Source organism: Oxyura jamaicensis, chromosome 7, assembly GCF_011077185.1.
Source record: "Oxyura jamaicensis isolate SHBP4307 breed ruddy duck chromosome 7, BPBGC_Ojam_1.0, whole genome shotgun sequence".
NCBI classification, from domain to species: domain Eukaryota; kingdom Metazoa; phylum Chordata; class Aves; order Anseriformes; family Anatidae; genus Oxyura; species Oxyura jamaicensis.
In genome coordinates, this window is record NC_048899.1 from 5,261,942 (window position 1) to 5,281,301 (window position 19,360).

General features: G+C 43.4%; 1 protein-coding gene across 1 annotated transcript in view; it reads right to left on the minus strand.

The window, feature by feature from the left end:
• The window catches only part of FAM171B (family with sequence similarity 171 member B), a 35,635-nt gene that overhangs the window by 15,783 nt on the left and 492 nt on the right, over window positions 1-19,360 (minus strand). Inside the window, exon 2 of the mRNA XM_035330855.1 lies at window positions 18,825-19,117. Within this exon, the coding sequence (XP_035186746.1) occupies window positions 18,825-19,117 (293 nt within the window). The remainder of the gene's footprint in view (window positions 1-18,824; window positions 19,118-19,360) is intronic.

Here is a 19,360-nt window from a genome sequence, read left to right on the forward strand (position 1 = left end):
AGCCTTCCGCCCAACACTGTGGAGCCCATGGAGCTGGATCCACCAGATGTGGAGGAATGGATGGAAGTGGATCCACCTCTGCCAGAACAGACCTGGGACTCCTGTGGCATGTCTTTGTCCTCTGCCATCCGAGAGCACCAACAGCATCGCAGGAGTGCTCGGCGAGCCCCCTACTTATTGTTCGGGCTCCATCACAAGCATTAACTTGGAGCCACCAAACACCACAGACATCCCACAGGCTTGCCTGCAAGATGTCCCGGCAATAAACAGCTCTTGCTGATTCTCAGGGGTTGTGTGAGTGCTTCTTTTTGGGGGGAATGGGCTAAAGTTGCGCCAGGGGAGGTTTAGGTTGGATATTAGGAAGAACTTCTTTACTGAACGGGTTGTCAGTCACTGGAATGGGCTGCCCAGGGAAGTGGTTGAGTCACCACCCCTGGAGGTCTTTAAAAGACGTTTAGATGTAGAGCTTAGGGATATGGTTTAGTGGAGGACTTGTTAGTGTTAGGTCAGAGGTTGGACTCGGTGATCTTGGAGGTCTCTTCCAACCTAGGTGATTCTATGATAACTTAATTTTTTAAACAAATCCTTGAGTTCATGCCTTAGCTGTTCATGCAATGTATGGTCAATCTGTCTCACTGTAGGGTAAATTCTGGCCAAAGGGAGTTGTACTCATATGACCTTATCACAGAGAAGGAAGCAAAAGACCTCGAGATAGGGCATAAAGACGCCAGAGTATACTCAAGTTAGCAAATACATTACTTGACCATTTAATAACAATAAAATAAGTAAAACCTCCCTAAATTAACAAGTAATTCTTCCCATTCTGATTTAAATTTTGAAAAATGTAGATGTGACAATATGAGATTCAACATGCCTTCACGGCCTGTGATATCACTCTGACACTGCAGCTGGGCTTGTTATCCAAGTGTAAACCTCAGCTCAGGTCTCACCTTTAGGGATGTACCCCTGATTTTTTTTTCAGAAAACACGGAACCTAAAATTTACAGACTGTGGAATAACATATTTCTTTGCACACGTGTAAAATGATCATACAATAACCAAATGCATACACTACAACCGTGTTTTAATCCATCTCCCACAGGGTTTACCCTTCTGGTCTTGTTTTTTGCCTTTCTGTACTGCAGCTTCTCGATAGCACTTGTCTCTTGCTAATTAGTCAGTCTGACATTCCTTTAGGATACCTAGTGTCTTGCAGAGATGATAATTACAGTGACAGAGCAGTACGCTGAAAATATTAAGTCCACTTGGATGATGTTCTTTAGATACACTGAATTACAGTCAATTTCTCTCCCACCTAGACAGGAACTAAAGTATTAGGGAAGCTTTTTCACAAAGAGCAGGTGCATTAAAGCAAACCAAACAAAGCAACAATTCTACCTTACTTCCAGAGTGAAATACAGTTCTCAGCATAAATCAAAATATTTACAGACTCCTATTAAAATAAGTTATGCCACAAAATATCATCAAATTTCCCAACATTTTGATTACAGGCTTACTACTATTCAGTACCACTGCGCGGCTGCTGCACAAATATTTTCATGAGCATTAATTATGAATATGCATTTCTATATAGGCCAAATGCCAAGCTATGTTTGCTTGGAATTCCTCTGCCTAAAAACACAGTTCAGTTTCACTATGTTGCCTCCCCAAACATGAGGACTGACACCACATCAAAAATTACTACCACTGACTTTAATTTCCATCAGAAGACCTTGAAAAGCTGGCTGTACTCTCAAAACAGTATGCAGGTACAGAAGACATCCAAGTGAGGCCTCTTTGCAATGAGTATTTGCTTGTATCTGTTGTATGCATGGAACATGCCATTTATTCAGACAAAGATGACCTGCACACAGAAGCTACGGTGGCCTCAGTTTATTACTATTTATCACATGTAGCAAAACTCAAACAGCTTTGCTAGCCTGATCCCCTGCAACATTATAAACTACCTCTTCCCATGCAAATTAGTATCTGCTAGCAAAGAAAGAAAACAAATGTACTCAAGTATATTTGCCAGAATTAAACAACAACAACATTTTTATAAATCTTTTTTAGTCTTTTTTTCTTATGCAGCGTTTCAGAAAGAAGAAAATTGTTCTTAATCTGTTGTTGATAAAGGATTTTTAAATCATCTAACGATTAGAAACATCATCATGTAAGCAAATTATGATTACTCAACAGATTTTTCAAGCAGCAGTCTATTTACAGATGTACTAGCAAGATTTCAGGGGTCTCTAAGACTTGGAAGACAGTTCCTTTGCCCTTGTTAATGACTGTTGAAAAGGCCACTAAGTAGGGAAAACAGGCTGTGTACCATGTCCTCATCTTGTTGCCAGGTACCTTTTGTTAAATGGTTATTTTAGAAGAAAAATCAGTAGCATATAATTCAACCTCATACCAGTAGGAACGCATTTTGTTTGCCTGGAATAAACTGGTATTTTTAACAGCTGGATTCAAGTCAGGAAAGAAGGATCCTATAATTAACAGCTGAACTAAGCTACATGAAAGAAAGCCTAGAACACATTCATAATTCTGACACCCTCTTTTAATCATTTCACTCAATCTTTGTTTTTTCATTTCCTGCTAATAACATTAAAAAAAGGAATGAAAACACAGGTGTGTGGGAGTCACTACACTCCTCCTGCAGCCGTTAGCATATACGGAGCTGGTTTCATGCAAAATGTTTCTATCATCTCCTTCGGTTGCATCCATAATCCATTTTTCTACAAGTCTGTGGCTGGAAAAAATGGAATGCAGACTCCATCGGTACCTTAACAGTTTTCCTCCTCCCTCAGCCACCATTCCCTGTTGCTCTAATGGAGCTGGCCGTACCAGAGCATCCTCCAGCAGGCCAGTTAAAACAGCCTCGCACAAAGCAAAGCAATCCTATGGCGCTAAGAGCTCAGACTGCGTGCACTGGTGGCGTGACACCCCGACTGAGGTCCACCTTTCCCAGTCTGACATCCCTTGACCACCTCCCTTCTCCAGTCAGCTCCCTCAAATGCCCTGCATGCATTTAGTGTGCAAAATTATCAGGCATATTTAACGCCACCGAGTTACTAATGTAACGATGCTATTTTAACACTGATGATCTCAGATTCAAAGAAAATCTGGTTTGTGTTGGTTCCTCCCCTCCATAAAAGATCTTCATGTACACAGCCTTGAGGGTACTTTGGAGTCTCAAATATAATGGGGACTGTGGTAGGATTTTTATTTATTTTTTATCTGACAGAACATACCAAACCAAGTATTTCAGACAAAAAAAGGAACTGCTGGTTAACTGTTTCACAAAACCAAAGTTCATAAATTAAACGATTTCCAAAACTCATGCTGTTTCCTGGTCACTACCACTTGCCACACACAAGTGGGTCAGCTCTATCTCTGTATTAAACAGATTTGACAGAACCCCTACAGTTAGAAAAAAGAGCTCAGCCTGAGCTAATTTGGTTTGCGCTGCCTCCAAGGAATAGAGATTTGTCTCTTGGCAAGAGCACTGGAAGTGCCAGCTTACACGACATTTAAACGTTTGCTGATAAGCGTTCGCACAAATGTAGCTGTTACTTATATAAAAGGAAACAATGCCTTCTACCACACCGAGTGTGTTTCTGAAATGCCCCAGCCAATAAAATAACACCTCGCTTCCAGCAACATCAGCTAGTGCCTGGAATCTGGCTTCCCATCTCTGTCGTAATGCTGAAATCGTATCACAGCACTGAGCCAAGGAGCTGCTTGGAACTGAAAGCTGGGTACAAAATAAAACAGTGAAAAAAAAAAACAAAAACAAACAAACAAACAAAAAAACTGTCTTAATAATATTCCTGATGTACCACGTTGTTAACTCTTTACCTGCAGATGTTATCTGGTCCCTGGACTTATCCGTGGGGCTCTGCCACCCCAGTGCAGCCCCAGCCTTGCTGCCTTGGGCACGGAGTTAGTGGTGACCACAGCCAGCGACGTGACACAACCACTCCTCCACCCCTACACGTTTTGAGACACAGTCAAATTCCCTTTTCCTATTTACCACCGATTTCCTATAGGGAGAGAGCTTCCTAACCCCGTGGGAGGACATTGCCCTTCTCAAGCAACCAATTCCCTCCAATTAAGCAATTATCTTATGGGTTGTAGGGAACAGGAATGGCAGGTAAATTATTCATTAGGTCCTTTCTTAGGAGGAGACTTCTCTTATTTGCCTGTAGACTGTTTAAACTAATGCCAACAAGTCCCCAAAAGGCATACACTTGAATGTGTGTTATGGAAACCACCTACAGTCTCATGCTCTCAGCTAACCAGAGACAAAGTAGGTGACATGCGATTTGCTTGGCCTTAACTTTCTCAACAGTCAGTTTTTCCCCATGTATTTGCATCCCCTCATACTCTCATACTTTTTGGCTTAAGATAATAAGGGATAGGAAAGGTGCACTCATCTGTAAAGATGCTCTCACATGTCCTAAGAACATCAACCTTCGCTACCCATTGCAACGCTTGATGTGCAGCACCACTGAAAAGACTCGATGAAATAGTGTTCACAGTCAACACACATGCCTGGCTTCAGTAAAAAGGTTATATAAAAATATACGATGCCCTAATGGGTGAGCCCTAAACCCTGCTAGCTGTTTTGTGGCTCTAATCTGACCGCTACTGTCAGATACCAGGATAAGCTCTCTGGCCAGTCTTCAGTTATGCTTTACAGCTATCAAGTAACCTACAGGAGTGATAAACAGCCTCTACACCCTATATAGTCTTCATTTGCAGTCAGCATACTTTTAGGCTTCCTTACTCCCAAGCCATCATCTATAGACCCCATACACAGATGGGCACGTACGTGTCTAAGTCATTGTTAACTCTACACAAGTAATTTTACATGCCCCCAGTTGGTAACATAATATTTAATCCAGTAACTAATTCTGTGATTCTTTACAAAAGATGTTTAAGTGCTGCTCCTCTAATTTAAAATAATTGCATAAAACAGAAGAGAAATGGTTTCATTTCCCCTGATTTAGATGCTAACAAAATACACACACAGGACAGCAGATATAATCATCCTACCTGGCTTGACAACTGGCTGACCCCGTGGGGTTTGGGCACTCGGTACCAGACCAGAGGCTGTACCTGATCCCTGGCAAACGGCCACAGAGCAGCCCGGCAAGGAAACTGTGTGTGTAAGGCCAGAGTTGGCTTATCACAGCATCAAGTCACCCGTGTTTCACGTGATCCTTAAGCAAAATAGCAGCACAATTGCTCGAATCGTAAAGCAAGTTCGGGCTGCTCCTTGAGACAGGCTTTGGAAAAAGCAGCTATTGGCGTTTCACTACCATGCCTTCGTGCTGCTCAGCAGCGTTCCACGGCAGAGACACAGACAACTGCTCCCAGGCAATGCAGAGACATCATTAAAAACAAATTATTAAGTGAATAGGTGCCCTGCACTAAACAACATCTGCTCCATTTGAACACGAGCGGCCAATTCTGTGCAGGTAGCACCACATAACCAACACAGTACAGTTCCATAGCTTAGCACTCCCTTAAGAAAATATTTTAATACAAAACTGAACAGGAAGATGTACACTGAAAAGAGCATCTTTGGCAAAAAAAAAAAAAAAAGTATGCAGCGGTGCAGAAAAAATGACTGATTTCCAAGGACAAAGCAGCAAAACAGGGGCTGGGAAAGTAGGACACCACAGTATTCACATTGCCCTATTTCTGGTCAACCAATTTCCACAGAAGCCATCAACAAAATCCCAATTATGAAGGAGCCAGGCCAGATCCTGAGGGGAGCAGCAGTGCCTTTTACACAAAGAAAGGCATTTACATTCGTTTTTACAGCAGACGGTTTAACCCATTCTAGTCAAATCTAGATGTTTTCAGCAAACACTGCATATTTAAGAGAGACTGTGAGAGAGAAACTAGAAAATATTGAATAGACTATTACTTAAGTGGGGATTTGAAACCCTTAGACTACTTGGGTGAGCTTTTGCTAGTTAAGAAGTAAAACGTTCTGACTAAGGGGTTTTCAAACATTCTTGTACATTTCCTTCAAATAATGCTTTTATTTCAGATACAGAGAGATCCCCTGACTTCTACAAGACGTGCTGTCATAGGCACATGCAGACTACAGTGCCCGACTCCTTGAACATCTGCAAACCAGTAAGAAAAAATGGGAATTATTTACTGCAAGTTCATTCACATCCACGCATGCGTTATCTCAGTGCATACTTCAGCATTTACATGGCACTTCTTTCCACCTTACTAGAACAAACCAAAAATAGTTCAGAAAACATTCGACTCGCTATCCTGACTAGTCCGTTCCACACGAAGACCAGGCTGCACCTCCTAAAACTACTACATAGGTTTGTTTTTAAGAGCTCTACAAGCCGGCAGTGTAGGAGACATGTAAATCCAACTGTAATTGCAAACAAAACTTCTAATCCTTGTCAACCATTAACTCTTCCTATTTCTCCCTGCCTTCCATACCATGTTTTTCTTTGAGGACCTTGGCTCAGCCTCCTTCATCCCATCCTGGGATAATCTCTGGGATGGCTCCCCATAATACTTTAGTCTGTGAGAGCAATGACTATAAAAAAAAAAAAAAAAAAAAAAAAGATGATTACTTTTCTTAAGATGGGTTTTTGCCCGTTTCATCAGCTTTATAAAAAAAAATAAGTGACAAACACATTGCATAAAAGCAGACGCACTGAATCAGGACTGCCAGGATGTGTACTTCAAATGGAGACTACAAATCTCGCAGACCGAAAAACTCCATCGCATCGCCCAGGGCAAATTAGCCTGTGATCCACAGCAAACTTCAAGGCACAAAGTAAATTAGTAGGTCAACAAATGACTAGTCATCTTGTTCAAAACTGACCCCAAATCCACTTCCATGTTACAATAAAGCTAACATACAGCATAGAAAAACTGACCATCTATTGAAATAGTGAAAAAACTGTTATATACCTAACAGGTAAGAACAAGGCCTACTGCCCTTCTCAAGGGCATTTTACTAACAAAGAATGAAAAGAAACAATCTCACCGCTTAAGGAACAGGCTGTTTTCCTCAGTCGTTCCTTCTTCTTTCCAGCAGATATATTTATAGACTTAGCACCAGATCTTCACAGAAGAATTAGCACTGAATTTCATCAATGCTTTTACAAAAAAGTTACTCAAAGAATTCAGCAACAATTTTGTTTCACTTAGAAACTGGATAATTATTTATTTTCCTTTCACACCGACATATTCCTGTTTTATATTTAGGATGTGCATGTGCCTACATAAACACAAGTCCTAGGCAAACAAGATGAAAGGAGGCTTAGCTGCTGTCTGGGGGTAGGAGTGTACTTTGTGTGTGTCTGGTTTTTTAAAGCAGGAGGGTAAGAAAATTACATAGCTTTCCAAATGGAAACGTTGTCCTCAAGTACCAGTTCAAATTCATGCCTCATCAGTACCTCGCCACTCATTTCCTAAGTGCCTAACAGTCATTAGGTCAGCGCAAATCAATGCTGATTTCCCTACAGCTTTTGGAACTGGTTCCTCCAAACTCAGAAACAACTTAAAATAAAGGTAAATTTAATCAGGACTCAATAGGGCCAGCATTCAACGCTGGCAAACTTAAGCTATCACATTTTGATAGAAAATATACTTCCCTAGTGTGAGCTAATTCCTCAGAGAACTCCAAGAGTTTAGAACTTCCTAGTGATTTATCAAAACAGGCATTACCTGACATTCCAGACGTTACTTGTGTGATGAACGTGTACAGGTACAGATTGCAGCACAACTGTGAGTTCATATTTTTAAAAAAGTTACTTCTACCATGCAAGCTTTTAGCGCTTGTAGTATTTTTATTGGAGTTTAATATATAGTGCAATGCTTTATATAATACTCGATGACACGTTTCTCACTTGATGCAATCCAGTATGTTATTGATTCGAGCATCCAAGAGCAGACACTGCAAAGAAGCTGTCGGTAAATTGTAAACAAAAAAGTAGGGCGTAATAGTAAAATTGTAGAAATAATACCAAAATAAATCTTACCATAATACTTCGCAGCTGTGTTTCAAAAGGTTAACTATTTCAAAATCATGATCTGGACTGCCTTAGTGTTAGAAATCCGTTCTATTGCTTAGGTAAAGCAGTAAAGTCACAGAATCACTTCCAAGATCTGTTGAATATATGGACTTTTTTAATCATTAGAAAAAGAAAAACCTCACAGCAGCTGAGTAATACTACTCTAAGTGGCTACACTTCCAACCAACATCTTAGACCAAACATGTAACAAAACTGCATAAGCATGGTATTCATTCCACTGTTGTTGACAAGAACCAAATATTGATGAAACCAAGGTCCTGGAAAAAACTAGAAAATAAAACAGATCATTACAGGCTGCATCTTTTTTGATTACTACTGCATAATCAATAACCACCTTCCCAGAACGATCATGCTTGTGAAAACTAGGCAAGAATGTCATCAGGCTAATCCATAAAGCTGCTAACAACTCACTCATTTCTCCAGTGAGAATATATCCCCAAACACTTTCGAGCACACCCATTAAGATATACATAAAATGGAAGAAAAACGAGCATTTTGCTTGAAATATTTTTATGGGCTACATGAACAAGAGCTTGGGAATTCAGACATAAAAGCAGCCACAAAATTTAAGTGTGATTTTTTTCCCTGTATTCATTAAACACTGTGCTGTACACAGAAGTCAATAAAAAAGCAGTTGTTTTCCATGCCTATCATGCACTGCTGTAAGGTACTCATTTGGGACGCAGCTTAATTTTATTTCCCCCTCCCCCAGTAAGTGCCTTCTTCATTCAACTTCCACATAAGAATCCGAATGTTTCACCAGCCAAGACAACACATTTAAGCTCACGGGATATAAGAAGCCAGAATTTTCATATGGAATTTGTTTCATACATTTTGCCACATCAGCATATTGCCATAAAGAACAATTTCAATAGAACTCCAAACTGACACGTGCTAATGATGCTGTGACAATCCCAGTTGCCATAGCAGCTTTGCACTTTGATGTGCTGCTGTGCTGTTGCATCAGCCAGCCACCCAGCCCTGTTCTCACAGCTGGGGGTGCTGGGGGCTCACCTTCCTGGAGCAACAGAGACGGGCAACAGTCAGAAAATGCTGGGGTCTGCAGGGCTCCACTTAGGTAGGATTCCTTTCTTTATTATCAACAACTTATTCTGTAATCTTAAATAACTGAAGTAAGTGGTTAATGTACAATATCAAAATTAAATCAAGCATACTTGAAATAAAAATAAACTGGTTGGCGGAAGAGATTTGAACGAACAAGCAAATGCTCCTAGTAACTCCCCAAACCTTCAAAGCGGAACGCCTTTGCACGTGTACTTCAGAGGCTGCTGTAAGATTTTTCATTTCAATTTATGTGGTTGCTGATAGTGAACCTGTAATGCTGTTCTTTGATTTTTAAAGGCTGCCCATGCCATTCTGCCTGCCTTACAGCAGAGTTGAGGGAACAAAAAAATTAGTACTGAAAATGCACACTTCGTTACACAATACTGGGAAGAAGATACAGAAGGGAAACATCAAAATCTACATAATAACCGACTGTAAATATGCTAACCTGAATACCCACAGTCCATTATACACAGTAAAGATAAAAATCTGCAAGTGCCTACTATGTACTATGAGAACTCTATGCATTTCCCACTCACAGAATTCAAAATCAGACCTTTGTTATATAAGCACAGAAAAATTATTCAGCATCATCTCCTTGATGAAATGACATCATGCCTCATCGAGAATTTCTAAGGATTTGTCAATCCTACCCCTTCCTGATCTATGTACTTGGGCAGAGGAAGAATATTCCAGTAATCCTGGCATGAATCATCTGATTTTAACCTGATGGGTTTGGGACCGGATTTGACTGGTGTAATTCTCAGTGGCAGTTAGTGAGAGTTAGCTGGTAAAAAATCTCTGCAAGTTCAAGCAAACCTTTAATTTGGCAGAAAATGGGAAAAAAAAATCCCAGAAAAACAAAGCAGTGCCCTCTTCAGACATGTCATTTAATGCCCTAAAGGTTTTAACTTTAAGAGATATGCCTATACCCATAGTGGAATGGCATAACCTATAAGCTAATAACTCAAACATCAAGGCATTTTAGTCACCAGTTACCAAGGAATACTGCTGATGCATTCAATTATGTTATTCAGTAACATACTAATTGCTATTTGTTGCTGAAAAGACTTTTCTTCCCCAGTAGCTGCAAAATCTCATACCACTGCTTGAGGAAAAGAGACTTTATCTCTGTTAGGAAAGATATTTAAGCTCTGTGTATCTTTTTCTCACAGGAAAACATCCTGTAGCCCCTTGGTAGGAGCCCAGTGTGCTAAGACATGTATGAAGAAAATGCGGAGTTGGCAGATGAACATTTCCTAATTGGCTGTGGTCCTGTGCATGTGGGAGAGGAATTCATTAAGGCACTGGTTAGGAGCTCTGCACTGCAGCAACCAAGCAAGAGCACCCAACAAGCCACTCTTTCATATACAAGCTTATAATAAAGCTGAGTTTCATAAAGCAAATTATAAAAACCAATAAATATGATACTAACTTTTAGAAAAAATGACTGCAGAACGCAGCCAACTTGAAGATTCCTGTTTATCAATTTCATAAGGTGAAATTCCACGGATGTCATAAGAAAGATCTCAGAACAGCAACAGCTCTCAAGTCAAGTCATAAAGCAAAACAACTGAATCCAGTTCAGTTTAGCAGGGTCCAGTTTAGCAACAGTTGTTAGAGATGCACGTGCAGCTCAAAGCTGCATCTCCAGCACAAACACCAAGAGACAAACAAGTTCTCCCATCACAGCAAGTGGCCAAATTCCTCTAGGGAGTGATTGGAAAACAATGGCACCATGGAAACCTTCCTAAGATGACAGAAAGATTTTTATTGACACAGAGTTCAAAAATGGGGCATTAAACACTGTTTTCTCCCCAAAAATACTCAAGACTGATCCAGCACCTGTGATATCATGCCAGCTTTTGAAAGGTTGACAAAGCTCCAGCTGGACCAGGGGAATAAGAATCCACTTAAGTCTTTCTGTTACATGAAATACTGGGGAGGTGGAAAATAGAGACAGAATCGTACAGGGGTGGGTTTCCCACACTGCTTATAAAAAAGAACCGGACAAGTGATTAACAGCCAAACAGACATGGCAGTGGTCCGTAATCCAAACAAATTCTCTCCTTCAGCCTTGTGAGAATACACATTTTCTCCCCTGCTCTCACAAACAAGGGAATAAGCTCCAGAGTTATTTATCACAGGGTATTATTTGTGTTATTAGCAGCTTCCATTGTTCCCTACGCATGCTTTACCCAACATAAAACTACCGATTTACCCTCTTCAGTCACTTAATGAAAAGCTTCAGAAAAATAAAATTATTTTCCAGAACAACATTAAAAAGCTTTTTGTAATTCCATTAATGTCCATAACAGTACGAGGGGGCAAGCATCTCCTTACTCATGTCAGCAAAGTGACCTACATTTTCAAATACCTTGGCAACATGGACTTTTTTTTTCCTAGTTTAGCTCACATTAGTGCAAGCAAATCATCTCAGGCAAATTATCAACCAGCTTTGCTACATCATAGAAAATAACTTAGATGGGAATGTTCCAATTAGCTTCATTTGGGAACCTTGCCCATATCAGTCAATAATAACTAATAATTTATAAATTGGGCGTCTTGCCAGATTTTATAACCAAAGAAATACTCATCAAGAGGCAGAAAGTCCATATTGCACGCCAGTAGTCATTGCAACTGAAAAAAACCCCAACCCCCAGTCTGAATTCAGCATCCAGCCTGCTTTAGGCAGGTCAGACCACAGAGCTCCTGACAGCCCTGCCTGAACACTTCGTGATTTCACGTCCTCACGGTTACTTCTAAGGCGCAGAAAACACTGAAAGGAAAAACAAAACTGACAAAAAAACCCCAAGTGGGTGGCCCACATTTCAGCTCCTGCCCTAACACACTCTGCACATCTGCCTGAGTGCCTCAGAAGTACAGCATCACCTGACGGTTCGGGGCTCAAAGCTTCACACAAATTCTGCGCTTCAGGAAATGGGGTGAAAACAAAGCATACATCGTGTGAGCTTACTGTAACTTGCCGTCAGTGACCACTGAAGGCTTTTCCTTTCAGAATCATCAGTGTCTCTGCTTGACCAGTGACTCTGCTTGAGGTTGGTTGAACCTGCAAATAAAAAATGCTTCAACACAAAACCCAAAAGCTACATGCCCACTCCAGTGGGAAGAATCAATAGCTGCACGCAGGCCAAAACAAAAGAAAACAAAACCACAGATGACAGAGAAGCAAAGGAGAAGCAAAAGATTTGTTGACCACAGGAAAATATTTAAGAGGAGGCAGATGAACTATTAATGACCATCTAGAAACTTAAAAAGCTAAATCCCATCCTTTCCTCCAAACTAGGCTGGGTGATAACGGGTCAGTGCTCCCGTTCATCTGGCTGCGACGCTGCTGTTGTCAGTCAGAGCACTCAGGCGAACACAGACCCGCGGCTGCAGCACACACTGATCCCGCCATGCTCCACAGACCTCACAGCGCTTCTGGGGGGCAGCCGTCACGTCAATAGTGCATTTCATCGGGAGCACGCTGGGGACACATTTCTACGATTCCTCATCCTAATGCACGCAGCTCAACATCTGCCCCACACTCGTACCCTATAACCACTGCACCAGATTCGATACAGAATAACCACCCCCCACCACAGCTACTAAGCCACTACTTGCAGATTAACCCGCTACAGCTGCCAGGAGCTCAGGTAAAGCCTACATCAAAACCATCCAAATCTATCAAAACAGGACAAGGAAAAAAAATCAGATGGCAGCAGGCCAAGATTTCTTTTTTCCTCCTCCCACCCAGAGCCACAATTTATTTCCACGTAATCTGAATGAGAGGCCACCGCTTGCCTCTTCCACTGGCCTTGAGTACCTGGCACTATCGAGGGTAGGTGCAGAATGCTGCAGTGAGGAGGGTCACAGGGAAAAGCCCAGCAGCAAGATCTGGCCCTGTAACCCGTCACCTTCTAATGTCTCATTTTCGCACTGAAAAGGGTGAAAATTGTGCTCTGAAGTGTGAGCATTTCTGTCTTTTAGTCAGTGGAGGCTCTTCTCAAGCCCACCTGGTAAAGCTTAATCACAGCCTAGAGGGAAGAGAAAGCGAGACAGAAGGAATATCAGATAGCAAGGGAACCTGACAGGCTCTGTGCCTGCACTTGGCGTGCCTCAGGGGCTCGAGCAGCACAGACAGTAAGGAGCTGCGCTCCTGGCCCCATCAGTCCTGGCAGTCAGGCAGGATGGCTCCCAGGAGCCACGTCAGGCAAGAACACACTTGCATCACCAGGGTCATGCCACATGCATGTACAATGAACGGCAGAGCAGCCAGCATTCTGTTTACAAGAATGCCTTGTGCTTACACTCAAAGGACAGCAGAATCGTTTGGAAACCACCAGGTAAAGCAGTTGGCCCAACTGAGATGGGATGAGGAAGGTTTGTTGCTATCATCTACAGATGCAACTGCTGGCACAGTTCAGGGCATATGGCAGTTTGTTGCTTTCGGACCTCATGTTTCCTCTAAAGCAATTACTGCCTGAAAAGCAAAGCAACAAGTGCAACAGCTCTTTCACATCCTGCTAGATACAGCTTCTTGTAGACGTGTGGAAGGCACTGTTTAGGAACAGCCATTGGGTGTGCTGAAACACCACGGGCAAACTAGGATGCCGTAGGAGGAGCTAGATCGCGTGGTTTCATCCTCATGAACACAGAGGCATAACTGAGGAGCACACTAACCTCTGCAGGACATGGAAACTGCTGATCAAGGCATCTGGGTGCTCTTATGGTACACCAGATTGCTAGGCCTCTGAATTAGGAATTAAACACAAAATGAAGACTAACACAGAAGACTCATCTGTTCTCTCACAGCATGCCTCGAATCCCCATTCATTACAGCAAGGTACAGTGAAAATAAAATTATGCAGCTTTCAAGATGACAAAGTAACCCACTTTTTTTTTCCTTTTTTTTTTTTTTTTTTAATATGCCAAACATTAGGTTTATTCTGAATAAGCTTTCCTCTCAGATCTTTGCCTCAGTCTTCAAACTAGTTCACAGATAAATCATACTGCGGGTCCCCAGTGACACAGATCGCAGTTGTACTCCAGATCCGTCAACAGCTTTTCTTTCAGCATAACAGCAACTCCGTGAATGGTTTTTACACATCAATTGGTCTTTGATGTGTTGTGTGCCAACAGATTATGAGAAGTAATGAAAAACTTGAGCAAAACAAAGAAGTGCAATAACTACTACCGTGCAATAAGTAGCTTCCCACCATCGCTGGTTGCTCTCGCTTCCTGCCGCTTCTGCCAGGTGCAACTGTGGGTGGGCCTCACTTCTGTGAAATATAAATCACATTCCTGCCCTTGTTTCTCTTGACTCTCTATAACAAAAGCAACAGTCAATCCTAGTTCCTTGAAACAGGGTTTTCTGAGCTACAGAGCATGATGCCGTGTAATACACTGCAGGTTTCATTAGGAAGCTTTGAACACAGGAGAGCTGCCTACCTGTTCCGAGCCCCTCAGCACCTTTCTGCTTATATCTCATCTGATATGTTAAAACTATTAACAAAACATGCATTTTAAGGATCACAAACCATCTCCTCCAAGTCCAAATAGAAAACAATTACTGTAAGTTAACCCATATGCTTTGACAAGTTAAAAATGGATCTCACTGACACCAATTACATTCAAATACCTATTGGATAAGAAAACCACGACGCTGGTTGTATAAAGCAACCAACCCCAGGGCTGATCAGAACTGTCCATTTCGACAGCCCTGACTTTTTGAGCAGAAACAGCACCTTATGCAATCGCTTAAGTCATTAAAGCTGCCCAATTTCCTTCTGTGTAAGAAGTCTACACAAACTCCTATACAGCTTTTATCTCCTCACGTGTTTTCTTGGGGTCTCCATCAGACTGCAGCAGAAGCTCTGAAGCAGAATTGGGGTTATTCCTGCTGTACAAGGGTGACTGCCCCTGACTTTGGTGGCAGGACACCCTAGTTTTGTTCCACCAGGCAACAAACCAACCCTTCACACAGCACGTCATTTAAAGACAAAAAAACAAACAAAACAGTTTATTGTCACTAATTCAAACCCAGCCTGACAGAACAAGCTATCAAAACCAAACGCTGCTCTGAATACCTAAATGCCATCTACACAGCAACATTTGTCATCAGGAAGAATCAGCTAGAAACACTCAAAACAAAAGATTACAAAAGCATTAAGACACACAAGGCTGTGTCAGAAATACTTCTCCTTCAGTATCTCAAATAGAAGGGAGGCACGAGAAAGATCTCTCCTCTTTGAATGATCAGAAAGAACACGACAACATACAAAAGAGCTCAGAAAAACCTGGACTAGAATTCTCTTGTCTAGAACACGGTCTCAAATTTGACAGCAACTCATTACGAGATGCAAACAGGTAACATAGAGAAATGGGCACAGAATCCAGTTGCAGAGGCAGCATCCAGACACGGTATTCATCTTCAACAGGTACAACAGTAAGCTCTTACTTTCTTCAGGTATCAATCAAAGTAGATTGGCAAAGATCTATAACAAGTAACGATGGCAAGCCTTTTCCTGTTGATACTGGGATCTCAAAGCATACGGCAAGTACCCACAGTGCAGATCCTGCAGTTGACATATCATTAAATTTCTGGCATATACTTATTATGAAACTTACTTCCAATCTAATTTCAGGTCTCAACATGGAAACAAATGTCCATCATTAAGACGGTGGATGGCATCCTACGTGCTGTCTGTGCACAGTGCGATAGCATCTACTCACACAACAGCTGCTTTTTCCAGAGCATTGCTCATTCAGCACACATCAGACCTGCTCTGGAACGGACCCAGTTAGCTATCACTCATGCAATTAGTGGCCTCTCCTCTGTTTATTGCACAGCATCTGCACTATAAAGAGAAGAACAATGCACCACATCCACAATATCCTGTGCATCCCAAACATTAACAAATACAACTCCACGCTCCTGCAAAGGATGCACGTTGATAAGCAAAAAGGAGAAAGGAAAAAAATAAACAAAAGGATCTGCCTGGATGAAAGCCAGCACTATAATTTAGTGGCTCCTGGATTCTGTGCTCAAGCTTGCAGACCTCAAAGCTGAGCATCTGAAGCTCCCGCTGACTTCGCTTTGATCACTTCTGCACACCAGAGTCCAGATTTCTAAACTGCCACACAGAAAACAGAAAAATTCAGAATTAATAATGAGGAACTAAGACAGGTTCTCCACTTAGGCAATCAACACCTCATCCGTAGAGGCCTGGCTTTCTCTTCCAGACTATTTTTTTTCTGAAATTTGTAAAAATAGCTACATTCATAAAATAACACGGGTCAACTCCTTGAACTGAGTCCCTCTAGGGCATGTTTTTGCTGCCTCGTCTTCACTGTTTTCTTATTTCTTCTGGCAGTGGTAGGCTTGTTGTTGCTTTTAAGAGCGAAGAAGGACAAGAGAAACAACAACAAAAAAAGCTATTAAATGATGTGCAACTAGCTTTTCCTTGCTATATTTCCATGTTAGCAGTACAGTCTGCACCCTGAAACCTCTGTACACAGCTACACAGACTCAAGCATCTCTTCTTAAATGTTACAGTCATTACACTGGCAGAAGCCTGTTAAGCCAGAAGGGAATTGATCTGTAAAACTGCATAATTAGCTTCGACAGAACATGGACATCGATACATGAATGTCAAATGAGAAAAGGTTGCGAACTCCAATCTCAGCTGTGCACCTTCCCTCTATTAGGAGGTTGAGATTCCTTCCCCCTTCCACGCTGGGGTCACAAACAGCATAAATCCAAATTCAGACGGCTTCCTCCTCCTTTCCAGGAGCTGCTGCCTGCCTGGAAATTCCCAGGACAAGGCCTGCGGCTGCTGCAGGAGCGGCCTCTTCAGAGCATTCCCCTTAGGGACTGCTCTGCTGCCAGTCTTCTGCTGGAAATGCAGCAGCCATTTATCCTGCCTGCCCCTCGGCAGTAAGCCATCAAAAGATCGTTTCATCACAAAAACATCATAAATATCTGATAAATACATACCTGGAGTCAGGTCCTTACTTTTTAAGTTTTCAGAAGCACCGAGACAACAAAAATTACCAACGGCACTGGACTGAAAAGAAATACATGAAATACAGTGGCGTTTAGCAGTTTCTCTGGAATAATGAGTCTCATGATGGCGATTAGCTGGTTATTTCTGAAGATTAATCAACCTAGGTTCCTTTCAATTTCATACTGAAATTATCAAGATCATTCAGAAGGCCAGCCCACAACTGAAATACAGCTCAAACCATGTTTAAACCCAACAAGCAAACGCTGAGGATCAGCGCAAAGAACCGTTTTTAACATCCATAGACTGGGATTGATCACGAAAGCCGCATGCTACACAACAGCTTCAGGACTGCACACAACACCACCCCTGAAGCACGACAGGCAAATAAAGCAAAGCGACAGCAACTGGGCACACGGACCTGCGACAGCACCGATGGTGCACCAGTGGCACCCGCGTCACGTTTGGTACCAACAAAGATTTTGGCAACACTGAACGTGATACGGCAGCAGAGCTTCTTGAAGCAAAATCAATACAAAGAAAGACTAAAGAGGATCAATGAATTATAAAAACTGGCTTCCCCCCCCCCCCCCTTTTTTTTTTTTAATTTATGAGCAAATGTTTTGTTCACTGCACAAGTTAGAAATGCTGGCAATGACCTTTAACAAGGGTTGCTGGTGATTATTGGTGTATTCCTCTGAAAACAGGGCAAGAACCAAAATAATGAAAAAATCATCACTTCAAAAGAGAAAACTGGAACCAAGCTGTCCATCAAATAGCATTCTTTCAAATCCTGTGGTTAAGACTTTTTGAAAAAACACAAGAAAGAAACCAAAAACCAATTCAAGGCATTTTAAGAGGGTATTGGGAAAATTTAAGTGGGTTTACATTCAACCAGACCTAGCTTCTTGTTTTACTTGTGTAAGAATGTACAAGTAAAGAAGACTTACATCTTTAAAAATTGTCTCCTAATTAGCACACATACTCTGTGTACTGGATGCGATTCAGCAGAAACATTAACCATATGCCTAAACCTAAGGATATTTTCTACCTTCTTGAAGCCAACTACAAATAGAAAGGCGTATACATGCCAAAACCGAAACATATGCTTCAGTGACATGCCCAAATGGCGCTAAAGGGTCTTCAATAACCCACGTTTGAAACCGCCGTGAGATTCTGTGGTGAAAAGCAGTATGTCGGGAGCAGCGTTCGTCTCCTACTCAGCTGAGCCGTTAGGGCCTCAGGCTACGCACACGGATTTTAAGCGAAACGAGGGAGCCGGCACCTCGCCGCTCGGCCCAGCCGCGCACGGGGATAACGCGCACACACCTTCGCGGGCAGCCCTGCGGCCTGAGGCGGAGGCCGGGGAGCGGCTCGCCCCTCCGCAGCAGCCGGCTGAACGCCGCATCTCACACAGCGGGCGGCGTGGCGTGCCCGCCGGCAGGCTGAGGCGGGGCGGGCGGCTGCCCTCACCCCTCACGCCACCGGAGCTCCCCCCAAGATGGAGCCCGCTCCCCGCCGCAGGTAAGGCCGCAGGCTCCCCCCGGCACCCCGTTTACCGCCCCCCGGGGAACGGACACCTCCCCCCCCCCCAACCAAAGCCGCCTCGGAGCCGTCTCCTCAGGCGAAGCTGCCACGATCTGGGGGGGGTCGGTACCTGAGGCCGCCGCGGCGGGGGCGCTCCCCGGCAGCGCCGCCCGTTGCCGCAGCTGAGGGCGGGTGGCGGCGGCCAGCAGCAGCAGCAGGAGCAGGGAGGTGAGGTGCCCGCGGGTCCGCGGCATGGCGGGCGGCCCGGGGGCAGCGGAGGCACATCGCGGGAGGAGGCCGAGCCGGCAGCGGGGGCTCCGGCAGCCGGCGGCTGAGGAGCCCGCCCCCGCCTCTGCGTGCCAGGGTGGGGCCGGGCCGGGCCCCGGGGAGGGGCCTCCGCGGCAGGCTGGGCTGGGGGCGGCCCTCACAGGGAACCGGCGGGCTTGAGGGTCCTTCAAACCCACGCCGTGCCGCGATCCCCAGGCAGCCTCAGTAGGCAGTCATCTGCCACGGAGCTGGTGAGCAGCCTGGGACACAAGTCCTGTGAGGAGCGGCTGAGGGAACCTGGGTTGTTTGGTCTGGAGAAGAGGAGGCTCAAGGCAGAGCTCACTGCTCTCTGCAACCACCTGAAAGGAAGGGGTGGGGAGCTGGGGGTCGGCCTCTTCT